Source organism: Arvicanthis niloticus, chromosome 22, assembly GCF_011762505.2.
Source record: "Arvicanthis niloticus isolate mArvNil1 chromosome 22, mArvNil1.pat.X, whole genome shotgun sequence".
NCBI classification, from domain to species: Eukaryota; Metazoa; Chordata; class Mammalia; order Rodentia; family Muridae; genus Arvicanthis; species Arvicanthis niloticus.
In genome coordinates, this window is record NC_133429.1 from 3,362,378 (window position 1) to 3,383,615 (window position 21,238).

Here is a 21,238-nt window from a genome sequence, read left to right on the forward strand (position 1 = left end):
GTTTGCAAACCAGAATGACTGATTATACTGGGGAGACACTCAAAGATGATAGCAGCTTCTCCCTTGAGAATATTTTGCTTCTGTTATTTCAAGTTCTAAGCACATGATTTCCCTATGGAGCATTGTTCTACATGGAAAAAAAATGTTCCTAAAGATTGCCTGTTCTCAAAGGCATAGGTTAAATACTCAGATGACAAGTCATTTTCCTTCACCAGGAACCCTCTTTATTTAACCTCCTACCAGCTTCTCTTCATTTTTATTTAATGTTTCATCCAAAGTCTAAAGCTATAAAAGTTATCATAAATATGTCCTCAAGTCATCAAACTACTGTCTCAGGTTGGTGCCAGGAAAATTGTTTTCTCTTGCTGTTAGACCATGGGTCTTAAGTTAATTGGCCTTATTGGGCTTTTTCTAAAACAACAAAGGATGTACTTCATCTTGTGCAAGTAGAAAAATCCCATTCATTCTATTATTCATGATATATTTTTCTTTTTATTGTATATTTTATTTATTTACATTTCAGATACCATCCCCCTTCCACATTTCCCCTCCCTAGAGCCCCCTATCTCTTACCCCTCCTCCTTTTTTACTTTATACCATTTTAACTACGTGCAAGTATTAAGGTCAGTTCTAATTTGAAGAACTAGCAAGACAATAAACACAAATAGTCAAGGAACAAGTAAGACAATAAACACAAATAGTCAAAGAACAAGCAAGACAATAAACAAAATTCTGTGAATACTCCCATGATCACTGTTTCTAAGGAGTTATCAGAATGACCAACATATCTGAGCCAACTTCCTTGTCCTAGCCCAAAGTCATTTTCATGTCTGAAGCCTACTTCCTTGTTCTAGCCTAAAGTTTAGATGCCTGTTTGAAATTACTACTTTGGCCTAGACTAAAATTTAGATTCCTGGCTGAAATTACTTCATTGTTCTAATTTAATGTCAAGATTCCTGCCTGATGCCCACTTCCTTGTCCTTGAACAATGTCATATTCCTGCCAAGCAGTCCATTTCCTTGTCCTTGGCAGATGTCAGATTCTTGCCAAGCAGCCCCAAAAGCTCTCTGCCTCTACCCATTTTTTTTTCATAAGCAAGACTGAGCCTGTTTTAGTTCATTCTGACAAGAATGCCTCCTTTACCTATCATGGAATATGTAGGGAGCCTTGAACATATGGGCACAGGGGAAACATTCCTGAACAGGACACCAATGGCTTATACTCTAAGATCAAGAATTGACAAATGAGACCTCATAAAATTGTGAAACTTCTGTAAGGCCAAGGACACTGTTAATAGGACAAAACTGCAACCAACAGATTGGGAAAAGATCTTACTAATCCTACATCTGATAGAGGGCTAGTATCCAATATATACAAAGAACTCAAGAAGTTAGACTTTAGACAACCAAATAACCCTATTTTAAAGATGGGGTAGAGAGCTCAACAAAGAATTTTCAACTGAGAAGTATCGAATGGCTGAGAAACACCTAAAGAAATGTTCAACATCTTTAGTCATCTGGAAAATGCAAATCAAAACAACCCTGAGATTTCATCTCACACTAGTCAGACTGAGATATTTTTCTAATCCTCCAATTAAATCCCTTTATATATTTTTCCAAACATTAGCTACTTGTCTGTTTAGGTGTTCAGTATATCTATTGACATTGTTGTTAAGAAACTGGTTGCACATTTGCAAAAGTGAGGCTCAGACACTTCTGTGATGTATCCCAAGTTACAAACAAGAAACAGCCAGATTTCGAGAACTCCATAAACAGTTTTCTAGCTTCTTTATATCATTTTTATTATATGTTATTTATTTGTGTGTGTTTGTGTATATTTGTGGCCAAAATAAAGTGCATGCACACACACACTAGAGCACATTTCTGTAAACAAGGGAAGAACTTTCAGGATCCATTTCTCTTTTCCCCCCAATATGAGCTTTAGTTATTCAACTCTGCTTTTCAACTAAGAGCCTTTACAACATGAACTATTTTACAAGCCCCTATTTCTGCCTTCCTAGATTTATTGTCAGATAAGTTGTGACAATAAATGTTAGGATGAGACAAAAGGTGATGCTCAGCATCTGAAAGAAGCAGCAGAAACTCTCACCCTAAAACTCTACTTTACGGCCTAGCCATACTTCCACTCTCCCTCCACTGTGCATACTCAATCTCTCTCCTCAGAGAGGAGACAACTCTAAGGTCAACACTGGGAGAGTAAGAAATCCTCTCTAGCTCAAGACTTTTTCAACTCCAATGTGAAAGTTTATTTTAGGGGATATATAGAAATGAAGATTTTGATTTGCCAGATCTAGAGTAATCCCAGTAATTATGACTTGATATTATGACTTGATATGAGATAGTAAAGTACAGCAACAGAGGATGCAAGATATGACTTTCTTATTCAACAAAATTTTAATGAAACAGAATGAATAAATCGGTATAATAGCCTCTCAAGGAATCTGTGAAGATTTTTTTCTAACAGAAATCCTCCAACTATAGGTACAAGATTTGAATCATCAATATTTCTTCATGAATCAGGGAGAAGACATGGGGCCCCACTTCTCTCGGAGAGCTGGCAACTAAGGTTGTTTGAAAAAAGAGGAATAATTTTTCCAGTGGTGTAGACACTGACAAATCACCTTTTCTCTGGTAAATAACCTTTGTCTTAAATTCTAACAAGAAACTCTAATTAAACTTGGTGGGTCATACATTAAATAAATGCATACACAAAATGCAGAAAAGGACTTATTGAAAAGGTTTCCAGCTGTGAGAAAAAGTATTGGGAAGTGGAAATGGTTAAAAATCCATATATAAATGCACAAAACTGTCAAATGATAAATAATCTTTGAAAAATGTGTGAAAAATAAAGAAAACATTACAACTAAGTAGAAACTAGGCCTAAAAACCAGAAACTGTAAAGTAGAAAGAAACTTTCTATCTACCAAAGTGTCAATATTCCCTATGTATTTTAATTGAAAATTTTATGCAATATATTTTATTGTGGTTTTCTCCTCTGCAATTTTTCCCAGAGTCTTTCCACCTCCCTGACCACCCAACCTTATATTCTTTTTATCTTTCTCTTTTAAAAAAAGACCAAGCAACCAAAACTAAGACAAAACAACATAAAAGACTGAACACACACACAAATATATATTCCACAAAAATGGAAATACAGAAAAGCAAAAGACTTATAAGCCAAAAACTGCCCAAAGTAATATGAGACCAAAAATCTAAAAATGTACTATTAATTTAGTTTTGTTTTGGAAAACTGGTACCCCTGGAAATGAGGTATTGCTTGAAGTGCTAACCACTATCCTGAAGGCTAATAGCTCACACCACCATCACTTTATAAAAACAACTATATTATTAGACTCATAAATGTATAATTTTCTATCTGCCTTATTTTGCTCAACAAGTATGTATTCTGTAAATTTAAATAATTTATTACAAATTTTCAAAAAAATGCTCACTAAACTTTACATTGTACATGTTCTATAGAAAACATTCCTTATGCCATAGTAGACAGAGCAATGGCCTTTCAAGGAAGTTCCCATTCCAATCTCCAGGACCTAAGGCTACATGAGGTCTTGTTGCAAATAGGCCAAATAAGCAATAAGTAGTATGAAGGTACTTAAGAATTTGATCATGGATGGGGATATTGACTGGATTAGCTGAGATATTCCAGGATAATTAAAGAAGCTTCTATCCTACTTTTATTTCTGTTGCTGTAAAAACAAATTTAAAAAGAAATTGGGAGATTCACATTATCAATAGTTAGTGGAGGAAATTCAGAACAGTAGAAACTCGAAACACTTTGTCATATGATATCCAGAGCCAAGAACAGAGAGAAATAAATAAATGCATGATCAATTACTTGGTAATGCTCAGCTGCATTTCTCTACTCTTATACAATTCAAGACCCTGTTCAATACAACTTGGCAACATCAGAACACAGTTTCCCACTATATCAAGTCCTGGATACCTCCAACACAACTGTAGAGCAAGATTCAGATCTAACTTCTCATCTCATGAAGATGATAGAGAACTTTAATAAGAATATAAATAACTCCCTTAAAAATACAGAACACAGGTAAACAAATAGAAGTCCTTAAAAAGAAAATACATAAATCCATTAAAGAAATACAGAAAAACACAATCAAACAGAAATTGAACAAGATCATCCAGGATCTAAAAGTGGAAATAGAAACATTAAAGAAAACACAAAGGGAGATAACTCTGGAGATGGAAAACCCAGGAAAGAGATTAGGAGTTATAGATGCAAGCATCACCAACAGAATACAAGAGATAAAGAGAAAATCTTTAAAATCAAAGAGAAAGAGAAAAAATGTAGATGATACCATAGAAGAAAGGGATACAACAGTCAAGGAAAACATAAAAAGGAAAAGCGCCTAACTCAAAACATTCAAGAAATCCAGGACACAATAAAAAGACCGAACCTAAGAAAAATAGGTATAGAAGAAAGTGAAAACTCCCAATTTATAGGACAAGCAAACATCTTCAACAAAAGTATAGAAAAAACCTTCCCCAACCTAAAGGAAGAGATGCCCATAAAAATATAAAGCCTACAGAACACCAAACAGAAAACCAAAAAAGAAATTTCTCCTGTGACACAATAATTAAAACACCACATGAACAGAACAAAGAAAGAATATTGAAAGCAGTAAGCGAAAAAGGTCAAGTAACATATGAAGGCAGACCTATCAGAATTACACCAGACTTCTCAACAGAGACCCTAAAAGCCAGATCTTTGGCAGATGTCATACAGACCCTAAGAGAAAACAAATGCCAGCCCAGAAAACAATACCTAGCAAAATCTCAATTATTATAGATGGAGAAACCAAGGTATTCTAAGACAAAACCAAATTTAAACAATATCTTTCCACTAATCCAATTCTACAGAGGATAACAAAAGTAAAAATCCCAAATAAGTAGGGAAATTATACCCAAGAAAAAGCAAGAAATTAATCTTTTCACAATAAACCCAAAAGAAGAGAAGCACACAAACATAATTTCAGCTATAACAAGAAAATAACAGGAAGCAACAATCATTGGGCTCTAATATCTCTCAACATCAATGGACTCAATTTCCCAATAAAAAGACATAGACTAACAGGCTGGCTAAATAAACAGGACCCAGCACTTTACTGCATACAGGAAACACATCTCAATGACAAACACAGACACTACCTCAAAGTAAAAGACAGGAAAAAAATTCCAAGCAAATCGTCCCATGAAACAACCTGGAGTAGCCATTCTAATATTGAAAAAAACAACAACATTCAACCAAAAGTTATCAAAAAAAGATGGGGAAAGATATTACATACATGTCAAAGGAAAAATCCACCAAGATGAACTCTCAATTCTGAACACCTATGCCCCAAATGCAAGGGCACCCACATTTGTAAAAGAAATGTTACTGAAGCTCAAAGCACACATTGAACTTCACACAATAATAGTAGGAGATTGTAACAACCCACTCTCACCAATGGACAGATACATTTCACCCTACAACAAAGAATATATCTTTTCAGTATCTTCTCCAATATTGAACATATAATCAGACACCCACAAAAAACCCTCAACAGATACAAGAACATTGAATTAATTCTATGTATTCTATCAGAACACTATGGTCTTCAATAACAACAAAAACAACAGAAAGCCCACATACACATAGACGATGATCAACTATTTACTCAATGATAACTTGGTCAGTAAAGAAATGGAGAAAGAACTTAAACTAGAAAATATCATCCTGAGTGAGGTAACCCAAACACATGATATATACTCACTGATAAGTGGATATTAGCCCAAAAGCTCACAATGCCCGTAATATAACCTACAGACCATATTAAGCTTAGGAGGAAGGAAGACCAGGGTGTCGATGCTTCAGTCCTTCATTGAGGGGGGAACAGGATGATCTTGGGTGATGGAGGGAGAGAAAAACCTGGGGGAAAGAGGGAAGGGGAAGAAAATAATGGGGACAGTATCAGGTGCTGAAGGAGATGGGAGAGAGATACAGAGGATTAGGAAATCGAATGAAATTATGTAACAGGGGGAGGGGATGAAGAACTAGAAATAGCCACTGGAGGATGCAAGACTCCAGGGAAATGAGAGGCTCCCAGGACCCAACAGGTAGAGACCACCTCCAGTGGACTCTAGATAGGCACAGTCCTCGGTTGAGGGATAGGGCCAACCACCTGTCTCAAAGTTTTTAACCCAGAAATTTTCCTGTCCAAGGGATGAACAGGGACAAAAATGGAGCAGAAACTTCAAGGAGGGACTGTCTCACCCGGGAATCGATCCTGTCTGCAGACACCAAACCCAACACTGGTGCTGTTGACAAGAGGCTCTTGCTGACAGGAACATGGTGTGACTGTTTCTTGAGAGGTCCAGCTAACAGCTGACCAATGTAGATGTGGATGCTTGGAACCAACCATCAGACTGGGCTTAGGGACCCCAGTAGTGGAGCTGGCAGAAGGACTGGAGGAGTGGAGGGGTATTGCAACCCCAAAATAAGAACATCAGCTGGCTGAACCACTCTGTCTTTCCAGAGACTAGACCACCAACCAAGGAGTATACAGGGAGGGATCTATGGCTCCTGATACATATGTAGCAGAAGATGGCCTTGTCTGACCTCAGTGTGAGGGGGAGGCCCTTGGTCCTGTGGAAGTTTGATGCCCCAGCAGAGAGAGATGCTGGAGCAGTAGGTTGAGAGAGGGTGGGTAGGTGGGAGTGCACCCTCATAGAGGCAAAGGGGAGAAAGGAGAGGGCTGATGTGAGATTTGGGGTTTGTGGAGGAGTAACTGGGAAGTGGGATATCATTTCAGATATAAATGAATGGAATGATTCATAAAATAGAAAAAAACAGATAAGACTTTGTAACAACTTCCCATATATGTTTGGATTTTTGTCTGGCTTTAATTTGCTCAAGTCTTGTGCCTATGTTTCCATTACTGTGGGTTCAAATGTGAAACTACGCTTCTGTAGCTGGAAAACATTGTTTTCTTATGGCAATACCTCTGTCTCTTAGTCTTTACATCCTCTCTCTTCTGCAATGATACATAAGGTTTGTGAGTGTGTAGTATGGTATAGAAGTACTATTTAAGAGTGTTTTTTTTCTGTAGGCTGATTCTCTCTAGCTTGGCCAGTTGTGAGGCTGTATTATTGCCATCTACTACAAAAATATGTTCATTCTGAAAAGAAAATACCAATTTATTTCATCTGGGAAGAGAGATACCTTTTTAGAATTATTGGAAAGTTTAGGAAAATATCAAAGATATGTTTTGACTTATGAATGATCCCATTGGATTCTCCAATTGTCCACAAATAAAGGTTAGATTATTGTGGAAATAAAGGCTGAAATGCTGCAGGACATTGTGAGGAATCCCAATGTCTATACAACCTTTTCTGACATTATAAGATAGTTGTTGGTGCCATTGAAGGAAAGCTCTTAGTAATGATGAATATGTCTACAGAAGAAAAAAAGATGAAAGAATACATAAAAATTGCTGGCCCATTTTTTTAAAAAATATTTTTATTCTTTGAGACTTTGACACACACACCTATATACAATGTATTTTGATCATAACCATTTTTTCTCTCATACACCCTTACTGTATGCTCTTCTTAACTCCCCATCTTCTTTGATAAATTTATTATAACATATTAAGCTGAATTGTGACTCTCCATACAATCACATGTGTGGAAATGTGCACCATTGCATGGTCAACCTACTGGGATATAAAAACCCTTCAGTAGCTGTCATTATCTACCTGAAGCACCTCAGCTAGGAGTGAGACCAATCATCTCTTTCCCTGTTCTGGAATGTTGCCTGCTGTGTGCTGTTTGACACTCTTGCTAATGAGATATGAATAGATATCTACCTACCCCAGATAGGAATCAAGGAGAGATCAAAGTAAGGACACCACTAACTTCAAACTTTGTGAACCAGTAAATTTTATTGGTATTACTTATAGGATTATGAGTGAGGGGTTGCTTATAGGAGCAGAAATGAATCAATGACAGGTGTATCACCAAACCCACCACAACACATGACAAGTGAAAATCCAAAGCATACTTCTTAACCTATAGGCAGCTCAACAAGCTGAAGAGTGTTTTTAAAAAAGCATTTCATTGGTTCTGACACTCTCAAAGGCAGTTCTGCTGGTTTCTTCTTGTTGTTCGTCTTCTTGTTCTTCTTCTTGTTCTTCTTCTTGTTCTTCTTGTTCTTGTTCTTCTTCTTGTTCTTCTTGTTCTTGTTCTTGTTCTTGTTCTTCTTGTTCTTCTTGTTCTTCTTCTTCTTGTTCTTCTTCTTGTTCTTCTTCTTGTTCTTCTTCTTGTTCTTCTTCTTGTTCTTCTTCTTGTTCTTCTTCTTGTTCTTCTTGTTCTTCTTCTTGTTCTTCTTCTTGTTCTTCTTCTTGTTCTTCTTCTTGTTCTTCTTCTTGTTCTTCTTCTTGTTCTTCTTCTTGTTCTTCTTCTTGTTCTTCTTCTTGTTCTTCTTGTTCTTCTTCTTCTTCTTCTTCTTCTTCTTCTTCTTCTTCTTCTTCTTCTTCTTCTTCTTCTTCTTCTTCTTGGATTCTCAGCAGGTCTGAGCTCCTTCTAGGCAGCTTAGCTTATCTGAGAGGCTTCTAGACATCACAGTTTGTCTTCAAGTGTCTCTTGGCAGACCTTTCAGCTTAATACATGATTACATAGGGGGAGGTATAATGAACCCAGTCAATTTTATGGACTTCCTGAACTATTTAAGTTATTTACTTTCTAAATTTAAGGCACTTTCATGCAGGATGGATTATTTCTTCTCTCCTTAACACATCCTCTGTATTCACCTCCTTGCAAACATCCCATTCTTAATAGCCTTTCCTCCAATATGAAAGGGTCTATACTTGGAGGAAAATACTACACACTGAGAGCTTATCCAGGTCTTATATAGGCAACCACAACTGTTGTGATTTCATAAATGTAATACCACTGTCACACCTAGAAGATAGTTTCCACACATCTCCCCCAACCTCTTCTTATAGACCCCTGACTCAGGGGTGTTGTTTAAATTATTAAATACTATACAATTATGTACCCTATATTTCAAATAGAATTCTGTCCACAGAAAGAACATAACTTGGGGATACTTTTTAGTAAAAATAAAAATAACTTAATACTTGTTCTTCCAAAATAAATTATTTTTAAGAAGTCCCAGTTGTTCCCTGGTTAGAATAGCAGTTTCTAGAGGATTTGATCCAAGGATGGGTGTTTATTTACCAAAATAAAAAATGACAAACTAAAATGCAGATATTAGAAAGAACTCTAAGCCTTGTAGAGAATGAAATTTTATAAGGAAGCTGGTATAATGGTCAGGGGAAATAGATGAAATAGATAAAATAAGTTTTATCACAATATATGACTAATGGATCACAAATTCAAATTCCATAACCCTAAGTGTATGAACGCAAGTACACGACTAAGAAGGCAAGGCCATTGGTCTGCTAGTTACCTTCAATAAAACTATTTTCAGAGCCTTCTTCATGTCATTGTTCCTTAAACTATAGATAAAAGGGTTCAGCATAGGGGTCACCACAGTGTACATCAATGAAGCCATTGCAGTGGCATGTGCATTTTGGGTCACAGCAGAACTGAGGTACACTCCAAGGAGGGTGCAATAAAATAAGGAGACAACTGAGAGGTGAGATGCACAGGTGGAAAATGCTTTGTATTTTCCGTGAGCTGAGGAGATTGCACAAATTGAGGATACTATCTTAGAGTAAGAGTAAAGGATGCCAGAAAGGGGTCCCACAACCAGTAGCATGGCTGCAATATAAATCACCATGTCATTAAGAGAGATGTCAGAACAGGCATGGTGGACAATCTGATTAAGTTCACAGTAAAAGTGAGGGATCTCCAGGTCTGTGCAGAATGACAGCCGTAATACCAAAAAGCTGTGTAACAAAGAATTTATAACACTTATAATCCAGCATGCCAGAATCAACAATCCACAGCATCTTGTGTTCATAATGATCATATAATGCAGGGGGTGACAGATGGCCACATAGCGGTCATAGGCCATTGCAGTCAGCAGAAAGATGTCCAGTACTGAAAAAAGTAATAAAAAGTATACCTGGGTGATGCAGTTTGCATAGGTGATAACCTTGCTCCATGTGTGAATGTTCACCAGCATTTGTGGGACAGTGGTGGAAGTGAAGCAGATGTCCACAAAGGACAGATTAGAGAGGAAGATGTACATGGGTGTGTGTAAGTGGGAGTCAACAATGATGGCCATGATGATGAATAGGTTCCCAGTGACAGTCACTAAATACATGGAGAGGAACAGTCCAAATATGAGAAGTTGAATTTGGGGTTGATTATCTGAGAATCCCAGAAGAAAGAATTCTGAAAGCTGAGTCTCATTTCCTGGTTCCATGTGTTTGATGTGCCTACAGAAAGAAGAAATTTGAAGAACTCTGTCACCTATCAATGACCTGATAACAATGCTTCTTCCTTTCCTTTCTTCTTTCCTTCCTTCCTTCCTTCCTTCCTTCCTTCCTTCCTTCCTTCCTTCCTTCCTTCCTTCCTAGTCTCTCCCATCCTCTTACTAATCCATCTCTCTTCCCCACTCTTAGGTCAATTAGCTTTGGTCATATAGGTTTCTCACTAGGACACAAACATTATCAACTTTGTAGAGTCTATACCCTTAAACAACTGGATTCTCCCTCGTCCTGCAGTCTTTGAATGACAACAGCCCCTCAGTCAAAGTTGAGACATTTTCTCCTCCATGACTGGCTGTTGACTGGTTTGATCTCGTGAACATCTTGTACAGTAAATCACAGCTTTTATGAATTTATAAGAACCTGCTGTCTTGAAAAGACACAACATCACAGGAGACCCTTTAAAAATTCTGTCTCTTACTCTTTCCATCCCTGTTTCCAGGCTATTCCCTAAATGTTTTGATTTGGATGTCCTATTTTGGACTGAACTTTTCAAAACATTCAATCTCCACACTTTGACAAGTTATCAGTTCCTATATCATCTATCCTCCATACACTAAAAAGGCTTCTCTGTAAGGACTGAAAGTATCACTTATCTTTCAACATAGATATAAATATTTAGACTTACTTTGATACTATGAACTTTTAGAAAAATAATAGCTGTGGATTCTCCCTAGTGTCCATAAGCTCACTCCTCAGTTCCTGGCCAGATAATTGATATATTAGGCAAGCATTGACTGCTAAGGAACACTGTAAGCCCAATCGTTTATAGTCATGAATTTTATTTCTATGTTTCATATGTATCCCATGAAGAGAATCCTGCTATCTCTGAGAACAAATTTCTGTGTCATGTTCAATCTATGCTTATAGGCCTCATACAAAAAAAAAAAAAACAATAAAAAGCTCTTAGAGACACTTATGAAATAAAACCTGATAACAGCCCCTGATAAAACACTATTTGGATTAATATCACCCAGTGAAGAAAGACAAAATACTTTCAGAGTAATGAATGGGAAGCAGGAGGAGCAAAGTTTAAGGGCGTACTTTATCCGATGGTGACAGGTGCTATATACATATCTACTTCTCAAATCATCAGTCATGGCAGCAAATACCTTTACCTGCCAAGTCAACTTAATGGCCCAGTTTCATGACATTTAGAAAAGTAGTTTCCACACGTGAGAGAGATCCATGGCCAATAAACAAGTAAAGGGCAGCGGAAGAACATAAATGTGACAAAGAAAACAATGAAATGAGCTGATTCTCATGAGATCAGGAAGAAAATTAGCTTTCTTGGTGATGGGAATGTTCTGATTCCCAGTCTGCCTTGAGACCTCCCTCCAAGGAAATGCAGCAAATTAGAATAATGCTTTACCTAAAACCAAAAGTAACATTTTTTATAGCACATACTCTAAAAAGAGAAAACTCGCCATGAGAATAAACACGCATTTCAAAAGGAGGAGCATGGTTAGCACGCTGGTCCCATGGTTAAAAGCCTCTGCCACCAAGCCTGACAACTTGAGCTGTATCACCAGGTCACACAATATGAAAGGAGAGAACTAACTCCCCAAAGTTTTCTTCTGCTCCACTTACACGCTGAGGCACATGTGTGAACACATGTATAAATAAATATTTATATAAAATATGGGCAAAGCTGCTGAACTGTTTTCTTTTCCTATAAAAAACAATGAAAGCCTCATTTTCCCTTCTTCTCTTTTATTTCTTCTGAGCCACTTTTTTATGTGGTCTGATTCAGGGGCAGGGTATTTGACACCCCCCATTTCTCATGTAACACATTTTTCTTATTAGTAGAGATTGGGCTTTGGACTCTTTTGTAAAATTTTATTTGTAGACTCAAGTCATCATTCTAGTAATTAATATGCAAAGGTATTTGTGATTAAGGAAATCACAGACTCCTACCCCTTCCTGCTGAACTATGGGGTATAGTTGAATCTAGAAGTGTACATTGGTATTCAGTTGTGTACCTTCTGCTGAACCCAATAGAAAACAATGGATAATTCCAAATCCACGATAAAACAGATTGTCATACTTAAAGTTATTGGGTCATAAAACAAAACAAAAAGACTTAGGTGTGGGGAAATGACTCCTAGTATAAAGGGCAGACACTGACAGAAGGAGGAATACAGGACTGGGGTGAGGGACAGTAAACACTACATACATATTAAATTGTCAATGAACACATTTTATCAATAAAAAAGGGTATTCTCAGTGTTGCTGTATAGAATCTTCCACCAGGACACTAGGATAAATATATTTTATACAAGCATATATATTCTCTACTCCCTCCCTGTGGGCACCAAGTAACCTTATCACATATTGCTCCCATGACAATTCTGGATCAAGGTATAACATTATCTTTAATAGAGTATAATTGACTTAGAGACATAAATATCATTCCGTGTCTTATAAAGATACATAAATCATATATGTTTATGATACCTAAACTTCACTTGAACATAAATCATGGCTTAATGAGAACCAAAAGTCATAAGTCTTATAAAAACAGACCTGTCCAAAAAGGCCAAAGACCAGGCCTGGTAACAGACATATAATCAGAGCTACCAGAGAGCCTGAGGCAGAAGGATCACATATTTAAAGAATACGCTATTGGGAAATATGACCATCTTCTTTAGTTTTGTTCTTCTCAGTTTGTAACTTTAAGCCAAACATTTGTTAAATCACTCCTGTCTGTAAAGTGAGGTCAAGTCCAGCCTTAATGGTTTAGTGAAACTGTCTCAGAGAGTTTTATAATTTACTGGTGGGACACTTGTCTGGAATATTTGAGGCCTTAAACTTAACACCAGGCAGAAAACTATAAATGACCAAAGGTATAGCAAGGAAAAAGACTCATAGAGATGAAATGAGGATGTCTAAGAGGGTGTTCAATAACTCCACTGAGGAAGACATACTTTGAACATGTGAACATTCAGAGCAGTGAAATAAGCCAGGGACCAATACAGGTAGCACATTTTCATTTGTTTATGTTTATAATATAGAATTTTAAATGTAAAGAAAAGAGAAAGAAGAACACGTGGGAGAAAGAAGGTGGCCATCAAAAATGGTGGTGTAATTATAAAAGAATGATGAACATGACTGCAATGCATTCTACACACCTATACACACATCACAGGTGGATCCAGTATATTATATAATTGATATTTTCCAAAAATGGTACAACAATTAGAAGGACAAAATATGTCTATTAGATCAGACCTCCAAAATGTACAGGTCTCCCAGAAACACAAATAAACATACATGCACACACACACATACACACACACATACATACACACATACACACACTACACATACTAGAATATCAACTAGAAAAGGTGATGGGAAAATTCAATCTATACCTGAAAAGAGTTCTATTTTTAAACATGAAGTAACCACACACTATTTCTACTCAACAAATGGAAAGAATATACATTTGCAATAAAGGAAATAAACAAGTAAGAATAACAGATTTTTGAGCTCATTGGTAAGGAAATAATTGCAAGCAAATCATTTTAATATATCACTTTCCACTTTTTCATGTGATTATATTAAATGAAGAACGACAGAATAAATGAACCCTATGAACTCTTACAGCAGCACAGACATTCTTCATCTGAATCTTTCCTATTAACCTGACATTATATACATCTTAAGAATAAAAGGCATGCAGTCATTGTGGTATATATAACTTTACAACCAGTACTTTCTGACTATACATTCTACAATTTCCAGGGTCTATGAACATAAGTTCCTTTTTAGATAGAACCATTTATGAGTTCATAAAACTATAATTTCATGATTATCCTTCTAAAATTACCAATTAAAGACTAATTGTCATCTGAATTACTAAGTTTAGTACATTCTTTTCTTTTCAGCTTCATGAATCAATGAATTCCACCAACAACCCAGAAAGCCTCCCTTGCATCTCCCAGTCTTGTCTAGGCTAACTTTGCTTTCAGGTATATTTTCTATTCCTCTGTTTTCTGAATTGTTGCTGCAATACTAGCAGAGTTCCTGGACTCACCTGGATGAATCTCTGAAAGGTATGTCTGTATCTCTAAGCCCAAATGCCCCTCTAAATGGAATGACTATGGTTAGAGAATAAAGCTGTGATTGACTCATGAAGAAGGACAAAGAGAGGCTTTAATCCTCAGCCTGTATCAGGACTTCAAAATGAATAAAAATAATGTGTAGCTCAAGTTTGCAAATCAGAAAGACTACACTGGGGAGACACTCAAAGATGACAGCAGCTGCTACCTTGAGGATATTTCCCTCCTGTTATTCCAAGTCCTAAGCACATGATTTCCCTCTGGGACATTGTTCCACAAGAAAGATAATTGTTCCTAAAGATTACCTGTTCTCAAAAGAATAGGCTAAAATCCCAGGTGACAAGGTATTTTTCCTTCCCCGTGAAATTTGTTGGTGTAACCTATCCCCATTTCTCTTTCATTCTGATTTAAGGTTTCAACTAAAGTCTAAAGCTATTAAAAATGTCTTCAATATGTCCTCAAGTCACCAAATCATTGCCTCATCTTGGTAGCTTCAGAAACACAATATTCATGTGCAACCACAAGAACACTTTCCCCTTGATGTGAGACCATGGATCCTATGCTAATTGGCTTTATTTTGTTTTTCCAAAACAACAAGGTATATATTTCTAATTAGACAAGTAGAAAAAAATGTATGCTATTTTCATGAGTCATCTGATAGTTATAATGTTGAGATTAGCCGCTTACCAAAAATCTTAATAATTTTTCTGTGTTGACTTGATTAAGTGGTACTACTAATAAAGTATTTCTAAAAATATAGAAATGGCTCCTGGAAGTTGTGTGTTTTGTCCAAAGTTACAAGTAAAATTTGAATAAACTTTGATTGGAATTCCATTAAGACTTTCCTACTTCCCAATTTTAAATCAATTTTAAATGACATATTATTTATTTAGTTCTGCATGTTTGTATATGTGCATGTCCACATTATACTTGTGGAATTCAGAGGTCACTTTCAAGACTCAGTTCTCACTCTTTACAATGTGGGCCCTGATGACTGAACTCAGGTTGTCAGGCTTATTAGCAATCAACTTATCAGCTATTTCACTAGAACATATTTGCTGTTTTTAGACTTACCTTTGATCAGATACGAATTTTATTCCTATAATCTAATGGAATGTGTAAAGGTGCTGAGTGTGAACAGAAGGACTTGTAACCTCCTGCACAAACAAGGGGGAGGCAGTGCACTAGTGAACACTTAGAGAGTGAGGAGTTCTGTCCTGATAAAACCTTCCAATTTTTATGATAATGATACATGTGGATATTTACTGATATGAATGTTTTGCCTTACCAAGTCTAGGCTGAGTTTGAGGATTCTGGATTTGTGACTAGTTCTGTCAGGGTAAATTATAGGTGAGACAAAATAGAGAATAGAACTTTACAAAACAACAAACTGTTAGTGAAGCACGAATACATATGTAGAATACACAAAGACACAATGAAACTAACAGAAGTTATGAACCAATTGGACTTAACTGACATCTATAGAACATTTCATCCTGAAACAAAAGAATATAACTTTTTCTCAGCACCTCATGGTACCTTCTCCAAAATAGACCATATAATTGGTCACAAAACAGGCCTCAACAGATACAAAAAGATTGAAATAATCCCTTGTACCCTATCAGACCACCATAGAATAAGACTCGTCTTTGATATGAACAAAAACAATAGAAAGCCAAGATACACATGGAAACTGTACAATGTTCTACTCAATGATAACTTGGTCAAGGAAGAAATAAAGAAAAAAATTAAAGACTTTTTAGAATTTAATGAAAATGAGGACACATCATATCAAAACCTGTGTGACTCCATGAAAGCAGTACTAAGAGGAAAACTCATAGCTCTAAGTGCCCACAAAAAGAAAAGGGAAAGAACATACATGAACAACTTGACAGCACACCTGAAAGCATTAGAACAAAAAGAAGCTAATATACCCAAAACGAGTAGACTGCAGGAAATAATCAAACTCAGGGCTGAAATCAACCAAGTTGAAACAGAAAGAACTATACAAAATATCTACAAATCCAAGAGCTGGTTCTTTGATAAAATCAACAAGATAGACAAACCCTTAGCCAGACTAACCAAAGGGCACATAGACAGTACTCAAATTAATAAAATCAGAACTGAAAAGGGAGATATAGCAATAGAAACAGAGGAAATTAAAAAAATCATCAGATCCTACTACAAAGGCCTATACTCAACAAAATTGGAAAATCTGGATGAAATGGACAATTTTCTAGATAGATACCAGGTACCAAAGTTAAACGAGGAGCAGATAAACCATCTAAAGTGTCACATAACCCCTAAAGAAATAGAAGCAGTCATTAAAAATCTCCCCACCAAAAAAAAGATAGGGGCCAATGGTTTTAGTGCATAATTCTTTCAGACCTTCAAGGAAGACCTAATACCAATTCTCTTCAAACTATTCCACAGAATAGAAACAGAAGGAACAATACCCAATTCGTTCTATGAAGCTACAATTACTCTTATACCTAAGCCTCACAAAGACCCAACAAAGAAAGAGAATGTCAGACCAATCTCTCTTATGAATATTGATGCAAAAAATACTCAATAAAATTCTCGCTAACCGAATCCAAGAACACATCAAAACAATCATCCATCATGATCAAGTAGGCTTTATCCCAGGAATGCAGGGATGGTTCAATATTCAGAAATCCATCAATGTAATCCACTACATAAATAACCTCAAAGAAAAAAAACCACATGATCATCTCACTAGATGCCGAGAAAGCATTTGACAAGATAGAACATCTTTTCATGTTAAAAGTCTTGGAAAGATCAGGAATTCAAGGTCCATACCTAAACATAGTAAAAGCAATATACAGCAAGCCAGTAGCCAACATCAAACTAAATGGAGAGAAACTTGAAGCAATCCCACTAACATCAGGGACTAGACACGGCAGCCCACTGTCACCCTACCTATTTAATATAGTACTGGAAGTTCTAGCTAGAGCAATTAGACAACAAAAGGAAGTCAAAGGGATACAAGTAGGAAAGGAAGTAGTCAAAATTTCACTATTTGCAGATGATATAATAGTATATTTACATGACCCTAAAATTTCCACCAGAGAACTTCTAAACCTGATAAACAACTTCAGTAAAGTGGCTGGATATAAAATCAACTAAAACAAATTAGTAGCCTTCCTATACTCAAAAGATAAACAGGTTGAGAAAGAAACTAGGGAAATGACACCCTTCACAATACTTACAAACACTATAAAATATCTTGGAGTGAATCTAACCAAGCAAGTGAACGATCTGTATGACAAGAACTTCAAGTCTCTGAAGAAGGAAATAGAAGATCTCAGAAGATGGAAAGATCTCCCATGCTCCTGGATTGGCAGGATTAATTTAGTAAAAATGGTCATCTTGCCAAAAGCAATCTATAGATTCCATGCAATCCCCATCAAAATTCCAAATCTATTCCTCATAGAGATAGAAAGAGCAATTTGCAAATTTATTTGGAATAACAAAAAACCCAGGAAAATGAGAACTATTCTCAACAATAAAAGAACTTCTGGGGGAATCACCATCTCTGACCTCAAACTGTACTACAGGGCAATAATAATAATGATGATGATGATGATGATGATAATAATAATAATAATAATAATAATAATAATAATAATAATAATAATAAAACTGCATGGTATTGGTACAGAGACAGGCAGGAAGATCAATGGAATAGAATTGAAGATCCAGAAATGAGCCCACATACCTATGGTCACTTGATCTTTCACCATCCAGTGGAAAACGGACAGCATTTTCAGCAAATGGTGCTGGTCCAACTGGAGGTCATCATGTAGAAGGATGAAAATCAATTATCTCCTTGTACAAAGCTCAAATCCAAGTGGATAAAAGACCTTCACTTAAAACCAGAAACACTGAAACTAATAGAAGAGAAGGTGGGGAAGACCCTCGAATACCTAGGCACAGGAGAAAAGTTCCTGAACAGAACACCAATGACTTATGCTCTAAGATCAAGAATTGACAAATGGGACCTCATAAAATTGCAAAGCTTCTGTAAGGCAAAGGACACTGTCAATAAGACAAAACAGCAACCAACAGATTGGGAAATGATCATTACTAATCCTACATTGAATAGAGAGCTAATATCCAAGATATACAAAGAACTCAAGAAATTAGACTCCAGACAACCAAATAACCCTATTGAAAAATGGGGTACAGAGGTAAACAAAGAATTCTCAACAGAGGAAACTCGAATGGCTGAGAAGCACCTTAAGAAATGCTCAACATCCTTAGTTATCAGGGAAATGCAAATCAAAACAACACTGAGATACCACCTCACACCAGCCAAAATGGCTAAGATCAAAAACTCAGGTGATAGTAGATGCTGCCGCGGATGTGGAGAAGAAGGAACACTCCTCCATTGTTGGTGGGATTGCAAGCTGGTACAACCACTCTGAATATCAGTCTGGCAGTTCCTCAGAAAACTGGACATAGCATTACCTGAGGATCCAGCTATACCACTCCTGTGCATATACCCAGAAGATGCTTCAACATATAACAAGAACATATGCTCCACTATGTTCATAGCAGCCGTATTTATAATAGCCAGAAGCTGGAAAAAACAAGATGTCCCTCAACAGAGGAATGGAACAAAAATATTCAAGGGAGCAAATATGGAAACAAAACATGGGACAGAAACTGAAGGAGGGGCCATCAGGAGACGATTCCACCTGGGTATTCATCCCATGTACAGTCACCTAAGTTAGACACTGATGTGGATGGCTAGAAGTGCATGCTGTCAAGAACATGATATAGCTGTGGTGTCCTTAGAGGTCTGCCAGAGACTGACACATTCAGAGAACAATGCTCACCGTTAACCACTGATATGATCAAGGGGTTCCCAATGGAGAACTTAGAGAGAAGACTGAAGGAGCATAAAGGGTTTGTGACCTCAGGAGGAAAGCAACAATACCAAACAACCAGAGCTCCCCAGGGTCTAAACCACCAGCCTGGGAGCACATAGGGAGGGACCCATGACTCCAGCAGCATATGCAGGAGAGGATGGCCTTGTCGGGAATAGGTGGGAGAGATGATTCTTGGTCCCATGAAAAATGAACAAAGAGCTGGTGGGGAATGTGATGGTGGGGAGGGGTAGTGAGGGTGGGGAGTAGGTGGGGGCACAGCCTCATAGAAGCATGAGAAGGGGGGATGGGATAGGAGGTTTCTGTGTGGTGGGAGGAAGTAGGGTAAGGGGATAAAATCTGAAATGTTAATATAAAACCCAATTTTAAAAAAGACGAAAAGAAAAGAAAAAAAAAAGAAAAAAGAAAGAAAAAGAAAAGAAAAAAAAGGAGATTTAATAACACAAATGGAAGGATTTAGAAATTTAGGAGGCAGTTTATGTTAATGGAAACAGCATCATAGAAACAGGAAAATCACACCCTCATAGAAGCACAAGGAGGGGGGATGAGATAAGGGGTTCCTGGGTGGTGGGGGAATGGGATAAAGGGATAAAATTTGAAATGTAAACATTACAACCAATTTAAAAAAGGGAAAAATGAAAAGTTGTTAGAACCAACATCTTTAATAAAATGTCAGCCCTCTTAAAAATTATCTTGATAGTAAAACTTGTTTTGAGAATTGTATATTGCAGAATACACAGCCTTGGTGTAACTACTCATCAAGCAAGCTGAGCAGACCTGCTCGAACCTCTGATGTCCTGGAATTCCATCTGGATGCAGTGAAGACACAGCATCAGAGGCTTATCAATTCACTCTTTCCCCCCCCACCCCTCTTCTAATATCTCAACACCCATAATCAGCTTGAAGAAGTCAATGAAGAGTCAGCACCCCTATTCCCTGGGCTTGGGGACTAAAGTGGTTAATATTGTGCTGTCTTTCTAGAAAAAAGTAGCGGTTTTGTTGGAACAGGGAAGATTAGCTAGGATTTATTGCATAGCCATAACCTACTGGTAGAAATCTGTATAATTATTATCAAGATGAAGTTATAATTTCTTAAATGGTACAAAATTTACTTTGATTTCAAATTTAAGGTTTTCATTGGTACAAGCTTCTTATTGATATAAAAGTGAGATGAATATTGATACTCTCATGGGCACTGTGCCTGTATAACATATTTAGGAATACAAGGCTTAGACCCAGTCCTTCTTTAACTTTTTTAACTGATTTGTGATTGTTAGCCTGTGAGTTAAGGAACTATATCAAATTCATGGCTTTGAGTTTATTGTTAGGGTGTTTTCTATATTTTATTTAGAAATAGCTGAGAGGAGTTAACAGACAACAGTACAGATTACCTTACATGGTTAGTTGGTTTTCAAAACGTCAGAAGTCCATAGAATTGACGTTACAAACATTTCTATATTAATGTTCATTTTGATTAGAGACCTATCTGCTCCTGACAGCTTCCTGTCTTGGATTCTAAGAAGAAATTGAGCATCTTTGGAGTTACTCTAGTTGTGATGAGACAGCCACTAGGCAAGAATTGCCTCTTTCCATCTACAGACAAATTATTGTCCAGAAAAGGACACACTCGCAGAATAGTCGACTGATTATATCTGCCTAGACAGAGTAATCAGCCCTTAATAATTCTGCATCACAAAGGTCTGTCATATGATTCTGGGCCAGAAGGCTGATGAATTGATTCTCCAACGTTCTGTAGTATA

General features: G+C 36.9%; 1 protein-coding gene across 1 annotated transcript; it reads right to left on the reverse strand.

The window, feature by feature from the left end:
• Positions 1–8,528: 8,528 nt before the first annotated feature.
• Positions 8,529–14,753, reverse strand: LOC143435655 (olfactory receptor 7A17-like). Its single transcript, XM_076919169.1, has 2 exons — positions 14,541–14,753; positions 8,529–10,450 (listed from the first exon to the last, which is right to left on the reverse strand). The coding sequence occupies exons 1-2, from the start codon at positions 14,636–14,638 to the stop codon at positions 9,481–9,483; spliced, it is 1,068 nt and encodes a 355-aa protein (XP_076775284.1). The 5' UTR covers positions 14,639–14,753; the 3' UTR covers positions 8,529–9,480.
• Between the last annotated feature and the right edge of the window lie 6,485 nt (positions 14,754–21,238).

What these genes read in the sequence shown, in the direction of transcription:
- LOC143435655 (XM_076919169.1), bottom strand. Translation starts at nt 14,638, where the DNA reads ATGAGTCAATCACAGCTTTATTCTCTAACCATAGTCATTCCATTTAGA. An exon ending in CCTTTCAGAGATTCATCCAG is followed by an intron (nt 10,451 to 14,540) that starts GTGAGTCCAGGA and finishes TTCTTTCTGTAG; the next exon opens with GCACATCAAACACATGGAAC.